A 23,263-nucleotide genomic window follows, 5' to 3' on the forward strand; every position below is an offset into this window, starting at 1 on the left:
ACACAACGGTCAGAAATGGGACTTTGTGAGGATAGATTATAGAAGGTGCTAGTGGGACCCCAAAAAAAGGTTTTAAAATAGGAAAAGTGAAATTTCATGTCCAGGATCATATCTCCTTTAGTACTATACAATACTATAGCTCATAGGTCACGATAAGTGCTACGCTTCATAACACAGGGTGAATTCTATGTATGGAAGTGTGAATGGAGGAGAGGAAATGCCTTCCCTTGCAAAATGTAATTTATTGCACTTATGCTCTACCTGGTATTTATCACTGAAGTAAAAGTGCTTTTCATTGGTGTAAGTACCAGATCGCACCTATGACATGAACGCATGCGTGCACGCATGTTTGAAAGGACACCTAACATTTAGATATATTGTAATGGAGAAACAATATATTCACTGTACCCGCTCAAGGCTACTGGCACTGTGAAATGTTTTCTTGCTTAAGTTGACACAGTGAGTTAATCAACACAAGTTAACATGTCACTGTCAATATGACAACTTAAAGCGCTTAACTACTAAAGTGCTTAACCACTTACATCCTATTTACTTATTCAAAAGGAATCCCCCAGAGATCTACATATACTAGGTCCACATCTTTTCCTCTTCACCAAAACTCTTTGCCAAAAATAGCTAATCTGCAAGCTCACAACCTGTCATATTGCGACATGTTGGGGGCTTATAGATCAGCTATTTTTGCAGAAGGTTCACCCCAGTATAGGAATGCTAGTTCAGGTGGGTAAAAATGATTATTATGCACACAGCAAATATTCTATTTCCTCACGTGGAGAAATATATGAATATAGTTCCACACCCCTGCACATATTGTAGGTAAGGTTGGTCTGCATGTTTCATGGACATTGTATCTGCACACAAAGTACGGTAAGTAAGTGCACACAAATCGTTTCTACGCTCAAACTACTGAATGTGGTCTGACAGCAGCAGAAAACAGGATTCCCTTCCTAAGAAGAATCCTGATGGGAAGTCTGTCTATGGAGAATCCCATATACTTGTCTCCTGGGAACCTGGTCTTTTTGCAAAGTGTTCCATGATGCCTATGCAGGAGTATTAACATGGAACACAAATGTCCAGGAGAGTCCACATCACTTGCACCTTGGCCAGCAGTGACCAGAGTGTCACCGTTGACCGCAGGGTTGTCTGTGACCGATGGGGGAACTTCCAGCAAAGGTCATACGCTATCCAATGGATACCTGGGTGGCGAGACTTATCTCTTGTTGGAGGAACAAACTTGGTTTCTCGTCCAACCAGTTGGAGCTGATGAAAAAAAGGAATATGCGAGGAATGAGAGGTAGAGATGATCCCATTGTCACAGTATTATTCATGTGAAGAAAAGCTAATTCAAACCAGCTGGGTTTTGTACCAATGCTTACATTTTGCACCGACTACGAAGCCAATATCCAATATGAACAAACATGGCAATACATTTCTGTGTATGCTGCTCTCTGCGATCCTGACAGGACATCAACACTCTGAACCATTAGGTTGTGAATTATTGGCCTGGAAGGCTGGAATCCAAACTGATTCGGTCCGTTCAGCAGACTATTTATTATCACTTCACTTCTCGGCCTGTCCGTCTTCCTGTGTGAAAGGGACGGTCTCAAGAGGACATCCAGGTACCGAGGATCTTGACTCGTTTTGGACGGGGAAATAACATCTTTCCAACGTAGTTGTGTGTGGGCGGGGCAGATCAGAGCCTTCCAATGTAAAATTCAAGCCACTTCTGTTGTATCTTCTATAGTATGTTTGGTACATTCAACATTTAGTATAAAACAATAAACAGACGGTAAACATCGTTTGGATGCCACGTGTGTTCACTGTGTTGTTTATTCACTGTTGGCTGGTCACATACAGGGGAAACGTGGGAAAACCTTTGCTTGCATCGCCCTCTAGTGTCTTAATACAAACTAGCACCACAGGTGTCAGCAAAGGCAAACACAGACACAATACACAACAACTTCCATTCTTACTATGATTCATTGAGCACTATCCAATCAGCAAGTAACAGGTGATGTTGGAAATGCAGGCTCAAATGCTAGACAGACAGATTGTGAAGTGAAGTGATTTAAAAAGCAAAGTCTGCTGAACGGAGCGAATTGGTCTGGGTTCCAGGCTAGTTAATTATTATTCTATACCTGCATGTTGCTTTTTGACCATTCACAAGGTCCATACAGAAGCTCATTGACAACAAAGGCCCCATAAGTAGATACTCACAACATGGTTGTCCACGCCTTGGGTTACTGGCACTGCTACCAAAGGAAGACTGGAAGTTATGAATGGTTTCCTGGAGAATCTGCCTCTCTCGACCCTGTGTAACAGATAATAACTAAGGTCAGAGGTCGTACAGTGACAAGAGAACCTAGCAGATTAAATTCAAGACTTTATTGTATATACTGTCAGAGTACACACACTTATTTTGTTTTGGTTCCATAACACTGTAGCAAGAACAAACAATGAAGAATAGCAAAAATAGCAAGTATATACATTAGTCATGGAACAGTGCACGAAGGCACTGTGTGCATGGTTCCTCCTTCTAAACAATAATTGATCTGTGTATGTTCTAACTGTGCAGTATATGTGGGTGGGTGACGTGACGTAACGTTTTCGCTGTCCTCGGTGTCAAACATGTATAAATAAAAAATATATTTGTCAAAAACCTTCTGAATATTGTGCAGGACATTAAGCTTTATGTGAACTTACTCAAGATTAAAACATTTCATTCCTCATTTCTTCAGAATGTTCAACCAAACATGGCAAAACTCATATGGTGTGACTGTCCTGACCTTGTTTCTCAAAGTGGGAACTTGAATAAAACTAAGAAAAATAATTGCTAAAAATCATTTGAAAATGAATTTAGGCTAAAAAAATGTCTATTTGTGAGCCTATATCTTTTCAAAGTCAAAGCATAATGTTTTCAGTCATTTCTGATCAAAAACATTTTGTCCCCCAAACCAAAATCATTTGGTGTGACACTAGTTTGGACAAATTAAACAGGCAATTATTTGGACACCTATTGGCTAGAGAGGTCCTTCTTCTGTAAGGCTATTCAGCACTCCCAGCACAACTGCAAGACAGGTGTCTGAGGTGAGTTATGATTTTAACATTTTCATGAAATGCCATCTTGTTGAAACTTTGACAAACTCACCACTTTGGATGTCTGTTGGTGTGACACCTTTTCATTAAAAAAAGCTTAAGTTATTTGAAGTTTTGGTCATATTTCCATGTAGATCTAGGTTGCTTTGTTATAGCTAGCATGCTGTTAGCATGCTAATGTGTACATAGTAGCCTCAAGGTAAACCTAAATGCAGAAAAACGTAATATGGTGTGACACTTAATCATAATGGTGTGACATCTGCTTGTCACGCCATATGACTTGATTGTCACACCATATGATTTATACTGTATTAAACTACAGATATAACAATAAATAACAAAGTTCCATGTTTCTTTTGTACATTTAAACATTTGTATTAAACAATTTTACATAAAATGTAATTTAGCTTCATTCAGTGATACTTCAAATTCATCAGACAGAGCAGAAACCCCTTCACAGAAACCTTAACATATTGTTTCAATCTAAACAATATTTTCTCTTTGTCTTAAACTATACATTCCATTTTCTTTTGTCAGCTGGAAAATCACAAGTGCTGAGAGAACGAGAAAGTACAGGGAGAAACTAAACAATGACCCAGCAAGGAGAGAGGAGCCAAAGGGGCGAGACTGCATTTTCTACGAAGAGCAGGAGGTTGTCTGTGGCATAGCAGAACCGCAACAAGGCAGCCGGTTTGCTACCCTCACCAAATACGACTGGCTGATGTACAATACAGTCTAAATGTATAATCTAATCTGATCTAATACTTTTGTACTTTCACTCACTGGACTGGACAGGACAGTGGACAGTGTTAAGGTAGGACACGAGACAAAACTAGCGAAAATAGCTGATCTACAAGCTCTCAACACGTTGTGCTGCGAGAGCTTGTAGATCAGTTATTTTTGGAGTTGCGCAACCCAGCACTCTTTAGCTAGTGGAGATGTGGTGTAATGTCATGATTCCTAATTACATTTGTTCAACACAAAATGCTGTGTTCAAGTTCAGGAGACTTCGGAAAAAAGCAATTTACCTGAATGCTGAGTTCTGTTTCCACTAATTGGTGTTAATAAAATGTTGCCTTGGCTCCAAGTGTGGCTATGCGCCTTATTGTCTCTTTAGGATCCTTCTGCCGTGGGCCGGCAGAAGACTTAGGTGTGCGTAGCATTCCTGTGCACATCCTCATCATCCATCTACTACTACAATTCTTTCTTATCCCATGTTAAAGCCCTACAATACTATCCTGTTCAGAAATATTAAGGCCATGTTATGTTATCCTGGGTAATTGTTTAATCAATCAGTAAAGTTCAGTACTCACTAATAGGTAGGTTAAAACACAGTTTGCTTTGACACATGAAGATATGATCATACGGTGTGACACTAAATCATTTGGTGTGACATTCCAAATAGTGAAAAATCATACCTTTATTAATGATTAAACCAAAAAAATGTTTATGGATTACATAGAGAATATTATCAGGAAGAGTCACAAATATTTGTGTAATTTTAGAGAAAGTTTTGACAGAATACATTTAAAATATGTTGTAAGATCATGAACATGGGCCTCACACAGAGTGTCGATTATGAAAAAAATATACAGATATAATTAATTTTCAAAAAACTATAGTGGATCACTGGTTAGTTATGATAAAGGACTTTGATAAAGTGAGTAACTTAAGAAAGATGTACTCCATTTTCATTTTATGAACAATTATTTTCATGTCACACCATATGACGATTTTAGGCACAAGTACAACAAACTGCTGAATAAAGTCTGATTCCAATAAAATATCTAAAAACAAAATGTATTTCCATAAGGTTGAGAGTGAGTAGAACAAAAGTAAATAACTTTTATGCCTGCATTTTAAAGTTTTTTTAAAAACACATTTTTTGGGGCGTCACGTCACTGACCCATGTGTCTAAATATCAATTTTACATGTATGTGTACATCTACAGGGTGCATATTGTCGCTATCGAGGTCAACAATAGTTACCTTTCAGGAAAAGTGTTTCCTTCCACACCCAGATCTATGCACACATTCACGACAAAGTACATACAATTCAACACACCTTGCCTGCATTGAGCTCAGAGATGGCGGCCAGGATCTGTTGTCTAGGTCCATCCGTTTTAATCCCCAACTCTTTTAAGTCACCATCTGTGAGGGTAAGGAACGCCTCCATGTCCACCTGGATATAGAAGAGGAAGAGACACTTCAGGTGCTTTTATGTGAATCAAGACAAAAAAGGCTGTCTACGCCTACACCTGCCCCAGGCCCAGACCAAACAGTAGGAGCTGATGGCAGTGACATTCTTAGAGCCCTGCCAATAATGAGGAAGACGTACATACCTCCTGTTCTTCAAATATGGGTTGATATTTCTCCAGCGATAACTTCTTCAGTATACTGGACAGCTCATCTGAGAGCAGGGAAAGGCAGAAAAACAAAAGCATATTTACTAGGCAGTCAGCTTTGTGTCGTGGTAACTGCATGAACCAACATATCTGCTTTTAAACGGCTCTCACCCTCATCTGTAATGGTGCCGCTGCTGGAGCCCCCGCTACTTTTGGAGCGAGGGTGCGACGAGGCAGAGGACAGGGAGTCTCCTGGCCCGGCAGGGGTTTTGGGTGTGGGAGAGGGTGAAGGCGTGAGGGTAGGCGAGGTGCTCTTGGAGGTAGAGGAATTACCCGACTGGGGTCTTTTCTTCAACTCGATCTTTCACAAGGAATGATTGAGAAGAAGCCAAGGTTAACATGTAGTATAGAATCACTTCATTGAGATAACAAAATCCATTCACTAGTGAATAGGGGTTTAATATGTCCCTAAATAGGTTAACAATTTGTGTGTATGTCCAAATTAATTTATGGGTGGGTGATTGTTGATTTAAGCAGTCACATTTGAACTTAGTCAAACCAATTAGACCCTGAGCTGGCTGTGACTAAACAACAAGCTAATCGATGCACACAGGATTGTGTGCGGCCAGTCCACACACCAAACACTATAAGTGGATGGCAGAGTCCACACCACAACTAAAACAACAACAGTGTTGTATATAGTTCTAGTGCCTGGTGTTATGGGTACTGTCACACATGACATGCACAACTCAAACAGTCATGTCCCTTATACTTCTATTCTGTGCGAGTGAAGGGGTGGAGCTTCTAGCTATGAAAATAAATCGTGTGACATGCCTAGTGTTAAATTAACCTTTCACCTCGGCATGCGTTAGTCACTCCCCTTTAGTTGCACATGTGTGACCGTATCCTAAATCAGCCCAGTTAGGGCCGGGCCATAATTTTCAGGCCTGTTGAGAACTATACTATACATACTCAAGTTGAATCATAGATTTCAATTCAGCCAGATAAAGTCAGTCAGTCTTTCTGACATGAAACATTGAATACTTTTTTCAATCGTGATATTTGAGTGAATCGATTTCGATACATGGAGAACCATTGATCTTGAGCAGTGATTCTCAACCTGTGGGTCGGTGACTGGTCACTTACAATTTAAGTAAACGGCGTTGCGAGTGAGCTTGTAGATCAGCTATTTTCACAATATGTATCTGGGGAACCGAGTCAAACTGAATGTAATGCCTCAATTCAAGTGCTTGTCAGGGTGGGGTACAAGGCGACAAGGCTACAAGTACAGTAGATCTCAGGCACCAATGCACTAACCACAGAGGCATGCTGGGGCTGGACTTCAGCCTGGCTCTGGGGCGGGGCCGGTGTGGGACTGAGCAGTCCGTCCAAAGCCTTCGTGTCCTTAACGTCTGCGAGGCCGGCTGCTCTCCTCCTCTGCGCTGCAATCTGGGAGAGCACACTGTCAGCACTGCCACCTGGTGGAGATGATGGATGGGGCAGCCATGAGTTTGGCAGTTTGACACTAAGGCTGGCTTTACACTGCCACTGAAATCTAGCCTGAATCAGATCTGAGTCACTTCAAAAGTGGAATCCGATTTTTTTAAAATAGTCTAAATCCAAACATGTCCCATTCAGGTCACATGAAATCCGATTTTGAAAAACCACATCCAGAGGTAGTTTCAAATCCGATCCATATCGGATCTGAGGACATCTGACTCAGTCTGAAAGCAGCAACCACATCCACCCATAGAGTTATATGCAGGTCACATACAAGTCACATCAAACTGGCCAAGCGTCACTTGCTGCGCGAGCAGCGCGACCCGAGCGCGGCTGTAAATTACATCATTACAGAGCGCGAGTATTTACTATTTGATTACAGCGCACTGAGCACATGAGAAAAACAAAAGAGAAGAGAGAAAACATGTGAGCTAAACAGTGAAAACGAGAGAGAAGAGCGAAACACAAGAGTAAAGAAAAGAAGAGAGAAAAACAATATTAACGTGTGTTTACTATGGTCTATTATGTCACATTTCCTGAACGTAATCATAACGTAATCAACCAGCGTCGACGTAGTGACGTAACGTCATGACGTAACGTCATGACGCCTACGTCGTTACCACGGTAACCAAAGCATACATGTCGCCACAGAGCAGCTTTGGGCTAACGCTGTCTGAACGCACAGATCAGATCTGTGTCACTTGCAAATGCTGTGTGAAAACTCGGGCCAAAAGATCAGATTTGACAACCAAATCGGATTTGGGCTGGATTTGACTGCAGTGTAAAGCCGGCCTTATTGACTCAGAGTGATTGACTTTAGCCCTGATTCAGGTCAGATTGGCCGCACCTGACAATAATTTTTAAAAGAACAACTAGATGGTTTGCTTTTTTTGTTGTCATTTAAAAGTAGAGGATCAACATTACTATACATAAACTATCATTCAGAGAGAAAAAGTAATTCCACGTTATGGCAAGGATTTTCATACTTTATTAGCTCAAAATGGTGGTATTCTTAGTGAACACAGAATGGGATGAATGACACTGAAAAAAGTAGTAAATCATCATGAGGCTTCCTTCGTCATGTTCATGTCACACCTTGTGCACACTACTTCAAATAAAGTGTACGGAATGTCTCTCTCCATCTCTCATTCACACAGATCATGTGTACTCTGTTGAAAGTGTCATAAAGTGCACACGTTGCTATAATATAATAATGAGAGCTTATCCGCTGTACTAATGGGAGTGTCAGTGTACCTGAGCGGTTGAGGCCGGCTACGCCGTTGGACCCTCCAGAGGAGTGTGGGGAGTGGTAGTGGCCAGAGTTGTTGGGCGAGGAGGAAGACGGACCCTTGGCGCTGGGATACTTAATGGATCTACTGACCACACGACTGATGGATGTCTGACTCACCAAACACACACATGTTGAGCGAGAGAGAGGGGGAGAGAGAGCGAGAGAATAAGACATCAAATCTATATATAATAATCTATATATAACGCTTTTCTCTGTACCCAAAGTCGCTTTACAACAAAACAAAAAGAAGACAATGGAGGAGCTAAGATTAGGTAGTTGAAATGGGCTCTTCAGCTGTGCTCAAAATGAACATAACAGCTTCTCAAATGAAGGTTTTGAGAATGACCTAATCACAAAATAAATATTACTCCACCACTGTTCAACCTCGATGTTAAAACTTAATCTGTGAATTCCTCTGTGGATACTGACTGTGTACTAGAAGCTCCTCACTCTCTGACACCTTCCTCAGCTGTGCTGGACAATCAGTGACCGCTGTGCTAGGCTAGGCAGGTAGTGCTAGCAGTTTGCATGTGAAGTTTGCAGATGTAGTAGTTTAATCTATCATTAAAGGAGTAGTTCAAATAAATAATTACTTATTTTCAATCAATTACACAACTACCCATATTGCCTAAAACTTTGAGTGGTTATTGACGTTGTCCGACTCAAGAACTGTTCATCCTCTGTCTCTCGTCATGTCCGAGAATCTTTACACAAATTCCTCTCTCTTTCCCTCCCTCTCAAGTTCACACGCACACACTCACGATATCAGAACTACCGCTACTGTTGAGTTTCCGCTGCGGGGGCATAGGCAGGCGGGATGCCTCGCTCTTGCCGTCCTTGAGGAGTCGTGAGCGGTCCGAATTCCACGGCTCAAAGTTGGACGGCGGCAGGAAGGGTGGAATCACCGCTTTGAGTTTGTCATTGGGCAGCCGGGTCAGAGGTGCTCCGTTCCTCAGCTGTGATGAGATAGACCCAAATATAAAAATCACCATATGATTATGATCCGAGGGAATGCACTGGACAGCACACAATTTATGTACAAACACAGTAGAAACCCTGAACAGTCTGGGGAGTGGGGAGGTTAATATAGATGCTAAATATTTCCATCAGAAACACTTTGACAATGCCTGCAGTATTGTTTGTGAGAAGGCACACACTTTCACATGCCAGAAGGTAATTTAATGAAGAATAAAAGAGTGCCAAGTCATGTCATATTGTCATTTTTACAAACAGTACTCCAGCTTATGAGAAGAAAAAACAAACACCGATTTCATTTTCGTGGTCCATACCACTAACGTACATATTACGTCCTTCAATTGCAGTAGTGCCTGCCCTGTACAGTACATGTTGAGGGTAAGATGATGCGCTGCTCAGGCAGTACGTCTCTCACTACTGCATGTGAAATCATTCATAAAGCACAAACCCCCAAGCTTGAATGAAGCTTATTTTAAACATGCCTACCATTGTAGTTATTAGAAAGTCCTCCTTTTCTGTTCTGCCAACACCTGAAAAGAATATCAAATATCACTAAACGTTCTCTTTCATAACACATTGTTTGCAGTGCTGCAAGATAGTACAAATACAAATTGCACCATGAAATGATATTGCATTCAAGAAAGAGCACCATGCCACTTCACTTCCACTAACTATATATAACTGCTGTCGGGGAGAAATCTCCATGTTTCAACTTTTATATCATTTTTCATAATTAAATGCTCTACTTTGTCATACTATCGTGTAACACAAATGCAGCAAAAACAAAAGATGATCTACAAGCTCACATGTTGTGAAAAGTAAAAGCGGTTATGTCTAAATATCAACATTAGATCCATTGGAACACAGGTTCTTTTCCTGAAATGGAACAAATATAGTTTTGGGTTTCCACCCGACAGCGACGATATGAGAACAGTATCCTGAGATTCCTGACCCTTAGCAAGAGGGAGACACAGAGACAGACAAACTAATAGCATTGGTGTGTAAACAGAATATGTGTTTTGCACAGCAACACAATCAACATGGATAATCAGTCACTATTACATAATGGTCAGAATCATTTTCATCCATCTGTATAAATTAATCAGAAAGATAGCAAAAAATAGCCAATCTAAATGCATGGCCATAAAGTATTCTGATTACTGGTACCTATCATTGCCAGTCTTTATTTGTCAAATCAGATGGTGCAATTTTTGTTTGCAATGCCAAAGAGCCAAACCGATATTTATATCTATTTGATTACATTACATTGATGTTAAATGCAAAAAAGTAAATCGTTAACCGCAATTATTCAGTTATTTATACAACAACTAATTAATCTACAGTGTCATGATTGTTAACAGCTCTAAACATGGCTCACTCTTGTCTTTGCTCTTGGTGGTCCAGGCAGCACTGATGTCATTTCCTGCCAGGGCAGGAGGGGGAGCCAGCGCCCCAATGACCTCACTAAATGTTCCGTCCGCCTTCATGGTGGCATCCAATGAGACCTCAACGTCGTCAGGGAACGGAGCGAGGCGATTGGACGAAAGGCCGTGCCTCAGGGTATGAGTCAACTTCAGCCGGCGAAACCGATTGGACATCCGGTTCCACCAAGACTGCAAGTGTGCAGAAGCAAATACCTTAAAGGAGCACTACAACAATTTTCAACCAAATCTTCATATGGGGACTGCCCATAAGTCCGAAGGTTCATTAGTCCGAAGGTTCATTAGTCCGAATTTAGTTAGGGTTACTGAGGTTAAGGTTAGGGTTAGGGTTAGAGTTGGGCATAGTATTCTTAACAAATTCGGACTAATGAACCTTCGGAGCAATGAACCTTCGGAGCAATGAACCTTCGGAGCAATGCCATGGCACCGGCATAGTATTCTTAACAAATTCGGACTAATGAACCTTCGGACTAATGAACCTTCGGACCAATGCCATGGCACCCTTCATATACATGTAATTGGTCCTCACTAGACAATATGTGTATACGCTTGTGATCAAAGGGTTACCTTCAGACCACCTCTGTCGTCAGGGGGCACGGGGACATTGTGGAGGGCGTGTCGGTTCTTGGAGCGCGCCACGGAAGTGACACGGCGCTGCTTCCCCTTCTCTTTGTCCACCTGCATACACACTGACGCCAACAGACGCACCAGCTCCGTGTCTGAGAGAAGAGAGTGACAGCCATGAAGAGTGGGACAACAGGAGGAAGGGAGAACACACACATGGGTGTCGCAATATTTTTTTACTTTGAAAATGTGAAGATCTGACCAAAACGTTGGTTCATTAGACCTGAGATTTTTCGGTTCATCGGCAGCAGAAGAGTTTGCTCGCCATCTTGCATGTGCACCCCCCCTTCCTGATATTCCCTCAGTAAATGATATGGTTCAACGTTTTAATCTTAAATTAGAGTCAGTTCTGGATATAGTGGCTCCTATGAAAACTAAAAAGAAACATAAAGTAAAAGTAACACCCTGGATAAACGATCATATACGCTCACTCAAGAAACAATGCCGCAGAGCAGAGCGAGCTTGGAGAAAAAATAAACTAACTATCCACCTAGAGATTTTTAAGTCGTCAACATCCACCTACAATAGAACCATGCGTCTGGCTAGGCAGGCCTATTTTTCCGGAATTATTAATGAGAACAAGAACAATGCTAGGGTCTTATTCTCCACTATTGAACGCCTCTTAAACCCCCCCCAGTCCTACAAGCAGTCACTCCTTGCCTCTAAAGCAAAGTGTAATGAGTTTGCATCCTTCTTTGACAACACAATTGTGGAATTATGAATAATACAGAATCAATCAATAATAAGTAGACTCGGTAACCTGGCTAAAGAAAGTAGCACCTCTGTAAAGAACCTGGGGGTGATCATTGATGCTGAATTAAATTTTAATACACACATTAATCATGTCACGAAGATTGCCTTCTTTCACCTTAGAAATATTGCGCGAATTAGAGCTTATCTGACGTTGGACGATGCAAAAACGCTGATCCACGCTTTTGTTTTCTCTCGGCTTGATTACTGCAACGCACTTCTCTCTGGTCTGCCAAAGAAAACAACTGACAGTCTACAACTTGTTCAAAATGCGGCAGCCAGAGTTTTAACTAAAGCTAAGATGAGAGAACATATTACTCCAGTCTTAGCGTCGCTACACTGGCTCCCGGTTGTTTTTAGGATTGATTTTAAAATTATTTTACTTGTTTATAAAGCTCTAAATGGTCTGGCACCTTCGTACCTCTATGACTGCCTGCATAGATACGTTCCAAACCGCCCACTCAGGTCTTCTAGTGCTGACCTACTCGATGTGCCTAAAATGAAATATAAAAAATATGGTGAAGCAGCTTTCTGCTTCTATGGACCGACAGTTTGGAATAAACTCCCACTACACCTAAGACAGGCAGCCTCTGTGGATAGCTTTAAAGCACAGCTTAAGACCTATTTCTTTACTCTTGCTTTTAGCTGAATTTTTTAATCTCTTTGATGTCCACGCTGTTCTGAAATTGTTCTTCAATGTTTTATGTTTTTATTTTTCTGCTTTATTGTATTCATGTGTATTTTATTTTTTCTGTTAAGCACTTGTGCTTCATTTTCTGCTCTGTAAAGCACTTTGAGCTGCATTTCATGTCATGAAAGGTGCTATACAAATAAAGCTTTATTATTATTAACCAAAGAGGCTACCTTTGTTTGCTGGAAATGAAGCCACTTCGGATGTCGCTATTTCACCTTCTACTGGCGTCAAGACATTTGTATCTCAATGTATCTCTATGAGATTTTGGCAAACGTTACACTTGATTTTATTATCTTAGTAAAGAGTGAGGCATTCATTTGCCGAAGCATTCATTTGCCGATAGCATTCATTTGATTCATTTCCGTGTTAAACTGGGAATACCACTCATTTTCAACATTGAACTATGTCGTTAATGTACATGTTGTTGTGTGGAAATAAGAATTGTGTTGCCTAGAACTGGAGGACTGATGGTGGGGTCTTGTGATCAGTGACATCATGGAGATGCACTCTTTGGCTTACAGAGCAAACGTTTTGGATTTCTTCGAGAAAGGCTTTTCAAGACATTAAGTGATACTGTACCTGGGTCGTTAAGCAGCATGACCAAATCGAAGGCGGTGTATCCATTCTTAGCTCGCAGGTTCACGTCCGCACCCTGGTTCAACAGGTACTTCACCACATCCTTATTACTGAAGACGAAAAAACACAAATACTACCGTAGATACCCACCTAGAAACTATTGTCTAAAACAATAGAAAGTACATATGGGGCACTGGGATCAAATGTGGGAGAGAAAGTAGAAACAGCGTCTTCAATGGCAAAACAAGCCGTTGAAAGCTGCACATGGGACACACCGTCCCACAGCTATCCTGACACCAGTGGTTGACCGACTGCCCGTAGCAAGTTAATAAACCGTTCAGGCAAGTGGAGTTTGCTTTCAGGGTGCCCGAAGGGCAAGTACCGTACATTCCGTCTTCATAAAATATTATAGGCAATATTTTAAGAACAATTCTAACCTTTTTACTACTAGCAGTTGCACTAATTCTGTTTTTTCAAAGTGATCATCGCCACTCTGCAGTTATCGATTAGATTTAACATTATTTATTTTCACAAGCGCAATTATAACCTATCGCTTTATAATGGTAAAGGTACTTTTCAGGCAAGTCGGCATGACCTTTGGGCAAGTAGAACATGACCTGTACCGGGCAAATGCCTTTGAGACCTTAGTGTCAACCCCTGCTGACACTCTTCATTTTCATTTTGTTTCATCAATTTATATTTTTGGAATGGGCCTTGCTTGTGATTCAGGGACTAGGCTAGGTATGAGCCCGTTTCAAAGACAGCTGAATATTACAAAATAAAATGTATTGTAGCATGTGACAATGTGTAAGATTGAGCGGAGCATCCACAAGGACAGACGCAATGGAACCGAAACTTTCATCTTCTTTACTCTCCTCTCTTCTTCCCTCCGCTTGCATCTTTCCCTCCCTCTCACCCGACTACACAGCCCCCTCCTTTCTCTCCGCCATTTCAGTGATTCTCAAAGTGGGGTTCAGGGACCCCCAGGGGTCCTTGAGGGGGTTCCAAGGTGTTAGGCCGGGTGAGGAACATTTTAATCACTTTAACTCGGTTTTATACTTCGGATATTTGAAAATTAAATAGCCTCCTATCTACAAGCTCGAAACGTGTCGCATTGTGACGTGTTTCGAGCTTGTAGACAGGCTATTCCTGGGAGCCTATCGCTGCCCTTTCAACCTCCAGGACGATACGTCTGCCTCCACCAGCCCCTGGTCAACTGGTCAATCAGATGGCCTCCCTCACGTTCCACGGCGCGCTGTGCGTGAGCTTGTAGACCAGCTGTTTTCGAAGCTCGACACAACACCCATGCCCAACTAAGTAAACACAAGCTCCCACTTACCCATGGTAGGTGGCTTGCATGAGTGCTGTCCACCCGTGGACACAATCTTGTTTATCAACGTTGGCGTTGTTTTCCACCATCAGCTGAACCACTTCCAACTGGCCACTTACAGCCGCCATCATCAGCGGCGATGCTCCCTCCTGATTGGATGAATTTACCTGGGCGGGGTCTTCCTCCAGAATCTCTTTAACTAGCTGGGAATTTCCTGGATAACACACACACACACACACACACACACACACACACACACACACACACACACACACACACACACACACACACACACACACACAGTAATACATACATACTGTACATAACATATACCTATACGGTATTTCCCTTTGTAAGCCAATGGTTCTCAACCTGTGGGTCGGGACCCCAGGGCGGTCCCCAAATTATTTTAGGGGGTCCCGAGATGATTAGCTTAATTTGCAAAATTGTTTTCTCAGTAAACAAACCAACATAAAATTCAAGTGTATAGAGGATATCTGCACATTCCTAAAGTGACAATTTAAGGACGTTTTAATACCTTTAAAATGAAAAATTTAACATTGGCCAAATTGTCAAATATTAGAGGCTGAAATTGTAGATCTGCTATTTTCACAATAGAACCGTGTTATACAAAATGTAATGCCTCAACTCTTAGTGCTCGTCAGGGAGTGGGGGTCCCCAGTTAAAATATGATTATTTTGGGGGTCGCGGCCTGAATAGGATCAGCAACTTCACTCACCTAACTTGAGGGCACTGAAGACATCTGGTCTGCTCTTCTCATCGTCTATGAGGAGCAGAGGCACACCAAGTCAAGTTTATTTATATAATCTCTCTCTCTCTCTCTCTCTCTCTCTCTCTCTCTCTCTCTCTCTCTCATATATATATCTATGTATTTATCACAGACTTTTTAATCAACGGGGGTAGGAGTGATAAAATGACAGTATTACTTAAGTTGTTACCTTTTTTCAGCACCTAAGAGTTGATATGATAGAGGTACTACAAAACTAAGTATTACTTTCATTGTTATTGGTGTTTAACTGCATAACAAGTGGAGCCCGACCAATACATCGGTCTGCCTGATATATCAGCTGTGACAACACACACACACACACACACACACACACACACACACACACACACACACACACACACACACACACGTGCGCGCAGACACACATACCTGTGTGGGGTCGTACACTGGTAATGGAGTCCAGATAGGCCTTAATATCTCTTTGGTTCAGCATCAGTGCCAGCTCAAAGGCGGTCTTGGACAGAACATTGGTCCGGTCAGGGTCAGCTCCTCGCTCAACCAGCTGCTGGGAGACACTCACCTGTAAACAGTAGCATTTTCCATATTTTTTAGCTGAGCAGTTAAGACATTTTTTGATCCAGCAAGGGAAATTCAGTTGCCAAAGGCAGCTTAAGATAGAAGTTGCAGGGTACTGTACCAGTTTAACTGTAGATACAGCAGGGTAAAGACATCACACAATAAAGAAACACCATTGATAATGAATAAAATATACAACTACATAAACAAGACTTACACACAGACAGTAACCATGTCAGATCCCCCAAATGTGTTATTTTGGGGACCGCTCAGTCTCAGCGCAAGTTTCATTCAGTTCATCCGTACCTCTTATTTGTTGGCTGGTGACTATGGTGAGACGCGTGGTATATACGCTCCTAGCGAGACATTTAACTTCACCCGGCCGCCGCAACGGACGGCATTACATGCTAAGAACAGCTGACTGAAGGCTACAAGCTTCACAAGCTACAAGCTGTATGTTAGAACACACACATTGTGTCACAGATGTGCCCGTTATGAGAGCTTGGAGGTCTGCTATTCTCTGCACGCAACACCGTCGCGGGACAGAGAATAAATGAATTAGGCTGCAGCTGCAGCTGCTGTGATCATAGATGTGTCGCAGCGTGACACGGTGTGAGCTTGTACTAGTAGATCGTCTATTTTCAAATAGCCTGGCTATAGGGTTAAAGGTAGGCCTACTATGTTTTATAATAGGCCTATCATAATTTATATTCAGTTGTCAAGACACAGATCTTTAATACAAGTTGCTCAAGTTGAACAGCAGACAGTGTGTCAGTGTGGTTTCACCGTCCGAGCCCCCCCCCCCCCCCCCCACCCGTCAATATGATGACGTCATAAAATGATGGATCGATTCAACTTCGACTTTACTGTCGATTCGACTTGAAAAAACTTGAGTCGTTAATGCCCTAGACTAGAGTGTACAGAGAGAGAGCAAAGAGAAAGAGAGAGAGTAGCACTCACACTTAAGCTACAAATAAACTAGTCACAAATTGTGCTGCTAATAAGCAGTAACGTCACACCCACCTTCCCACCGAGTGTAGCCAGCATCAGTGCCCCCCAGCCACTCGTCTTCTGACAGAAGTTGACGTCGGAGCCCCACTCTAGCAGAAGACGTACCACGGCCTCGTGGCCCAGCAGAGAGGCCACCATCAGGGCAGTGATGTCCATGAAGTCCTTGCATCCTCCTGCACCACCACCATAGCCCCCAAGTCGACTGCTCACATAACCTTCACCACCACCACCACCAAAGGCAGCCACACTGTGTAACACAAGTCCCACAGTAGCCTCGTCTTTATGTATTGGTACACATACTATGCTATGCTAAACACAAGTGTTATCCTCAATGTTAATTTAACTCCAAAAAATGGACCCATTTTAATAACAAAAAATGGTGTGCACAATCATATATACATATCAGTACAGCCTATCCATATATATTATCGTGTAAATAAATATAATTATATTTATTTGAGTAAGTAGCTATGTTTAAACTATTCGTTCTACACTTTCATCCTGTACATATTCATGGTTATTACAGTATAATGTACTGCATGTTAGGGGTGTAAGCCCATAAGGCTACAACAAATGGAATTCTGAACTGTGTTTACAGAACTATATTAGCTGATTCAGCATACAGAGGAAGTAGAAGGTAGCAGGAAGGAAGGCAAGATGAGCTTCAAATGTATTCACATTGATTATGGAAGAGATAAGTATGTGTTTGCTACCAGTAACACTCCCTAATCGGGAGATAAGCGACCGTAGGTCACTTATCTCCACAAATAGGGCAAAAATGTGTTTTGCCAAAATCTTCCTGATCCATGTTGATGACATGAGTGTAGACATACTGTGTAGTGATTTTCGTGATTTTAGGGCAAAATCTGTAGGAGCAGTGTCCAAAAATGTGTTTTTAAAAATCGGCCTGGAGGTGGCGCTATATGGGAGAGATTCATGTTGATGGGATGAGTGTAGACATACTGTGTACCGATTTGCGTGATTTTAGGGCAGAAATTGTAGGAGCAGTGTCCAAAAATGTGTTTTGCAAGAATCGGCCTCATGGTGGCGCTAGAAGAGGGCCATGTGAGAAATGAGGGGTGGGGTCTCCGCGCCGGCAAGGCGGACGAATAGGTACCGGCCCCGGCTGTCCCGGTCGCTCCTAGCCGGAGTTACGGCATTTTATGTGAGCTGCAGTGTAGGGGGTCCTCCACTGGGGGCGCCACCACTTTTGCATCCGTTCTGGAGCACCAGGAGTGGGTGGTCCCCGGGAATTCCCCGTGAGCAGCCCCGTGGGGGTGGTCATTTGGTCAGTTTAGCACATTTGGTCATTTTTTACATCTGGGGGTCCCCCAGGGACCTGGGGGTCCCTGGAGCTCTGGGGGTCCTTGGAGGTTGTAGTTTGGCAGGTAAGGAAGGTGTGTGCAAAATTTGGCATGGATCGGGGCAACGGTTGCGGAGATATGAGCAGGGCAAGAGTGTGACGTGTGAGGTGTGACAGACAGACTGACGGACTGACACTTTGTGCAGGGTTTGATAGTAAATGCGACCTACGGTCGCAATAATACTGTCTGCATGGTATAATGAGCTGAAAGGTATGCAGCAACTTACAAAAGCTCTTGTTTTAAACTAGTTAATTGTCAACGGACCTCCAGCAGTACACAAATGTTTGAGCGGTCAGCGGTGCAGATGACACATAAAAGGTGACAGTCATCATAGCTGTTTGTGAATTTATGGGTTGCATTTGTATTCCTACAGCGTCCACTTTGATGGCCAACACAGGTGTTTCTTTTGTCTGATTAGGATAGAACTAATGTTCTACGCCAATCAGAACACCTGTGTTAGTCCTCGACAAGGACGCTGTAGAGCGCTTTTCAGACAGCAGGCGGTTGACGCGCCCTAGTAATTACGTGACAACTTTAATTCATGTTAAAATGGCAATGAACAAAGCTTTGAAGCACCCGGTTCAGCCCTGTATATTAACTATTTAATACATTCATGAACACAGTGTTGAAGGCACTAGATAATTATTCACGGTTTATAACCACTGAAATTCTCCATTACAGGCTCAGTTGCCTTCCATTTCACAAACAGACTTTTTTCACAGTAAAAGACGGCCTGCAATAGATGTCAGGTCTCTGCAAGCGGGCATGAATCCAGCATGCACAGCACATTACCTGTTGTTGTTGTTACCATTAGGGACGGTTCCGTCTGTCGGGACGGCCAGGTGATCAAAGTCATCAACGTATGCTCCGCCCTCCAGGAGCAGCTTGACCACGTGGGTGTGGCCTCCGCGGGCCGCCATGCTCAGGACACTGGCGCCCAAACGGTTGCGACCATTAATCTCTGCACCATTCTCCAAGAGGATGTGTGCCACACTCAGGTGACCAAACCTGAGCAGAAAAACAAAACAAAAAAGAATGATAACGAATAAAATGTCAGCTCTGTGAAATAAACATGTTAATAGTACTACTGATGACATGAAGACGTTGAAGACCCCTGTCTTAAAAGGATCCCAGCCCTACTGGTTGCTACGGTAGGCAGGCAACATAACTTTTAAATATCTTGCAATTGGCGACGAGTCTCTTACGAAATCAGCAAAAGAGTGCCTCTCAATACATAAAGCTATATAACCTCTCCATCATCTGCAATAATCAGTGGTGTGTTCCCCACGCCAGCTTTGACCTTATGTTCCCCACACTCCCACGCCCCCCACCGTTGCACTTAGGTTCACCGGGAAAACTGCGGTCGCGTACCTGGCAGCCTGCATCAGCGGGGTCCATCCGTAGTGGTTCCTGCTGTCCACCGAAGCTCCTTTCCTCAGCAGGAAGCGCACCAGGTTCTCGTGTCCACTGGCCGAGGCGAACTGCAGGGGGGTGTTGCCCTCCTCGTCGGTGCAGTCCACCGGCACCAGCGGCACCAGGGACACGCCGTCGCACGGCGGCTCCGATGACCAGGCGTCCGACCGCAGCAGTCTGCTCTGCCTGCCGGTAAGTCTGTCACAGTTAGTATCCTACACATAATAGCCTAATAATCGCAGTTATAATTTTAAATGTGTTTCCTTCTGAAAGATTTATTTAAAAAGAAACAGTGGAAATAGAAAATGTACAAGCTCACAACGCATAGCAATGTGATACGTTGTGAGCTTGTATATGAAAGTATGAAATTATTAAATGTGACAGACAATTCTAAAAGTTATTTATCATATCTGCCCCCCGTGCACTTTTTGTCCTAAAAGCTATATGTAACGGAGGTGATCTGAACCTCCCCACCCAGCTTCGAACCCGGGTCTCCCGCGTGAAAGTCTTAACCATTACTCCAAAGGGATATCCCCTATGGAACAAGGGCAGATACTAGACTTTTGAGGCTTCAGGCTGGGGCTGCGACTCTCTCCGCCACACTCACCCCCCTTTGACCTCCTCCTACGGGGAAGCCCGGATCCGGGTCACGGCACCAATGTAACGGAGGTGATCTGAACCGAGTGCATCTCTCCACTCCGACATGTCTCCTTTCCGACATGTCTCCATTCCGACACTAACCCTATCTCTAACCCTAACCCGAACCCCCATGGGAGTGTCGCCACTCCGACAATAAGAAGTCAATTTCAGAGTGGCGATATGTCGGAGTGGAGAGAGCCTCCCATCTGAACCTCCCCACCCAGCTTCGAACCCGGGTCTCCCGCGTGAAAGTCCAATATCTTAACCATTACTCCAAAGGTACATCCCTATGGAACGAGGGCAGATACTAGAGTTTTGAGGCTTCAGACTGGGGCTGCGACTCACCCCCCTTTGACCTCCTCCACATATATATATACACTGTATATATATATGTTTTATATGTTCAAATGTTCGAGTCATCAATAATGTTGCCAGAAACACTAAAGACCTAGCCCTGAATATAGTGGATTATAATGTACCATATAGTGTCTATGGTATTACATTTTTATTATATTATCTAATGCCTTAATTAGGCCTACTGTAAATCAGTGTCCTACTAACTGTAGGCTACATATTCTGAAGTAATCCTAGTCAAGTCAGCCAACGTGTAGGCTGGCATCAATGCAACAGCTCACTTCACACTGGGTGTGATTTTTTTTTTCTATCAAAGATTTGCCACGGACATTGCTGCCCCTACCTGCCGGTCGCGGACTCCCTCGACCCAGACCCCCCGCCGGGTTCCAGGACCCCCCGGGCGGTCTCGTAGTCGCCCTCGTCACAGGCGCGGAGCAACAGCAGCGAGTTGGCCGGGATGCCGAGACTCATGGTCGGTCCTGGTTCTGGTCCACGAGGGATTCGATCGATTAGCGGTCAATATAAATGGTTCTGTATGTCCCGTTATTACTGGGCGAGTCTAGGTTTGGAAACCATGGCAACGCCATAAGAGTCTAACAAAAGAACCGCAAATGCACTGAAACTCCAGAAAAAGAGTCTGTTCTGAACTCATCGTCTTCTGTCCGCTGGATCGGTCAATGCCAATAATAGACCATGATGTTATTATTACTAGCCTATCGTCCCGTTACTCTCGCTGGAGTCTGGAAGTCATGGCGTCCAACAAAATAACCGCAAAAAAACCGAAACGTTGCAAGAGTCGAGACAACTTCCAATCGATACAATGTCACTTGAGTGAGTACCACGAGACTTTAATAAAACATGGTTATTATGGATATGAGACAGATGACGAATGTTTTCATAAGTGTAATAACGCTGTTGTGCTGTCCCGTTACTTTTCGCTGGACCTAAACTTTTCTCACTGTTGTGTACTGCGTCCCATCGCGCATGCGCAGTTTAAGACTTCTTTGGGGTTGGTCAAATCATCTTAGAGGTGCATTACCTCCGCCAAGTGGACTGGAGGGTGGAGGAAAGGAAATGGGGAGGGAGGAAAGGAAGGAAGGAAGGAAAGAAGGAATGAAGGAAGGAAGGAAGGAAGGAAGGAAGGAAGGAAGGAAGGAAGGAAGGAAGGAAGGAAGGAAGGACTATTATCCAGTGTGGACAGACAGTAAATAAGTAGCTACCTTATACTGTAACTTTAGTCACCTAAAACATACGTGTAGTAGCCTATATCTATGTACTTTACTTGAGCATTTTTAATTGCATTTCCCTGTCATTGCCAGGCATCTTCACAAGCTTGTTCAGTTGGTCTTGATTTTAATCTAGATTAATTTGTGGGTAAGTTTTTGAAGTTTAATTACTCAATTACTCAATTACAAGTTTTGCCAATAACATCAACATGAAATTGTCTTGATGCATTCATTTTGATTTTACTATTGCTGTGATCTTGTGCCACCAAAACACAAGATCACACTCTTATCGTTAGAGGGTATATATAGGCTACATTATACATATATACATTTTGGTTTCAGTATAATGCGTATCGTGTAAATAATACATAAAGCACATGGTCTATATGCAACGTGGCATATATAGAATAGTAACTAGGCCCCCATTTGTTTAAATAAAACTCTGTTGAAAGGTATATTTCTTCTGGCATGTGACGTTTTTGTGGGACATTATATATTTTTTCATACACAGCACACAGCACAACTGCACATGGTCTATATGCAACGTGGCATATATAGAATAGTAACTAGGCCCCCATTTGTTTAAATAAAACTCTGTTGAAAGGTATATTTCTTCTGGCATGTGACGTTTTTGTGGGACATTATATATTTTTTCATACACAGCACACAGCACAACTTTAATTTTTGTTTGATTGAAGACTTTATCAGAAGTTTGCATAGGAAAAGGTACAGTTTCATGACGGTACAGTTCACTGGTACAAGGTCTACTAAAAGGAGATCCATGAAAAGACTAAGCTTATTTCCACTGGAAACCATTGAAGTATCTCATATAACATTGAATGACAGACAAATAGAACACAGTACTATGCAGTAGATATGTAAAGAAAAACAAAAAAGAAAACAGTAAGTCTAAACAAACAGTATATACAAAGAAGGGGCAGGGGAGGGTAGGGTTGGGCTAGGTTAGTTTTTTACCAGTTGCGAACGGCTGCTGCCTGTAAGTGATTTTTCAGGGCAATCTTTCTCCAGGTAATAATGTAATTGGATCAAATTACTGCCATGGCAAATTACATGTAATTCTTCAAACTACGCTTTCAAAGTAATTGACCCAACACTGCCCACAAATCACTGTAGGTGATGAGGCACTCAGGCTCATATGGGACCAGCATTTCTAAAATGTAACAAAGAGCCTGGCCTTTTGAAAGCATCAGATACATTCTGAAACTCACTGGCAGTCATGTGTAGAGAAGCCAGGATGGTTCATGGGTGTAATATGGTTGCATTTAAAA

The 23,263-nt window shown here is 42.7% G+C and overlaps 1 protein-coding gene across 1 annotated transcript; it reads right to left on the reverse strand.

Annotated features, from left to right (window-relative positions):
• Window positions 1–42: 42 nt before the first annotated feature.
• anks6 (ankyrin repeat and sterile alpha motif domain containing 6) lies at window positions 43–21,681 on the reverse strand. Its single transcript, XM_080751864.1, has 19 exons — window positions 21,092–21,681; window positions 19,714–19,941; window positions 19,135–19,350; window positions 16,991–17,225; window positions 15,821–15,971; window positions 15,380–15,424; window positions 14,650–14,854; window positions 13,314–13,420; window positions 11,234–11,385; window positions 10,603–10,837; window positions 9,711–9,754; window positions 9,011–9,205; window positions 8,213–8,357; window positions 6,776–6,936; window positions 5,630–5,819; window positions 5,456–5,523; window positions 5,179–5,295; window positions 2,236–2,329; window positions 43–1,278 (listed from the first exon to the last, which is right to left on the reverse strand). Exons 1-19 carry the CDS (start codon window positions 21,217–21,219, stop codon window positions 1,229–1,231), a joined length of 2,766 nt encoding a protein of 921 aa, XP_080607990.1. The 5' UTR covers window positions 21,220–21,681; the 3' UTR covers window positions 43–1,228.
• Between the last annotated feature and the right edge of the window lie 1,582 nt (window positions 21,682–23,263).

Source organism: Nannobrachium achirus, assembly GCF_963921795.1.
Source record: "Nannobrachium achirus genome assembly, chromosome: 21".
NCBI lineage: Eukaryota > Metazoa > Chordata > Actinopteri > Myctophiformes > Myctophidae > Nannobrachium > Nannobrachium achirus.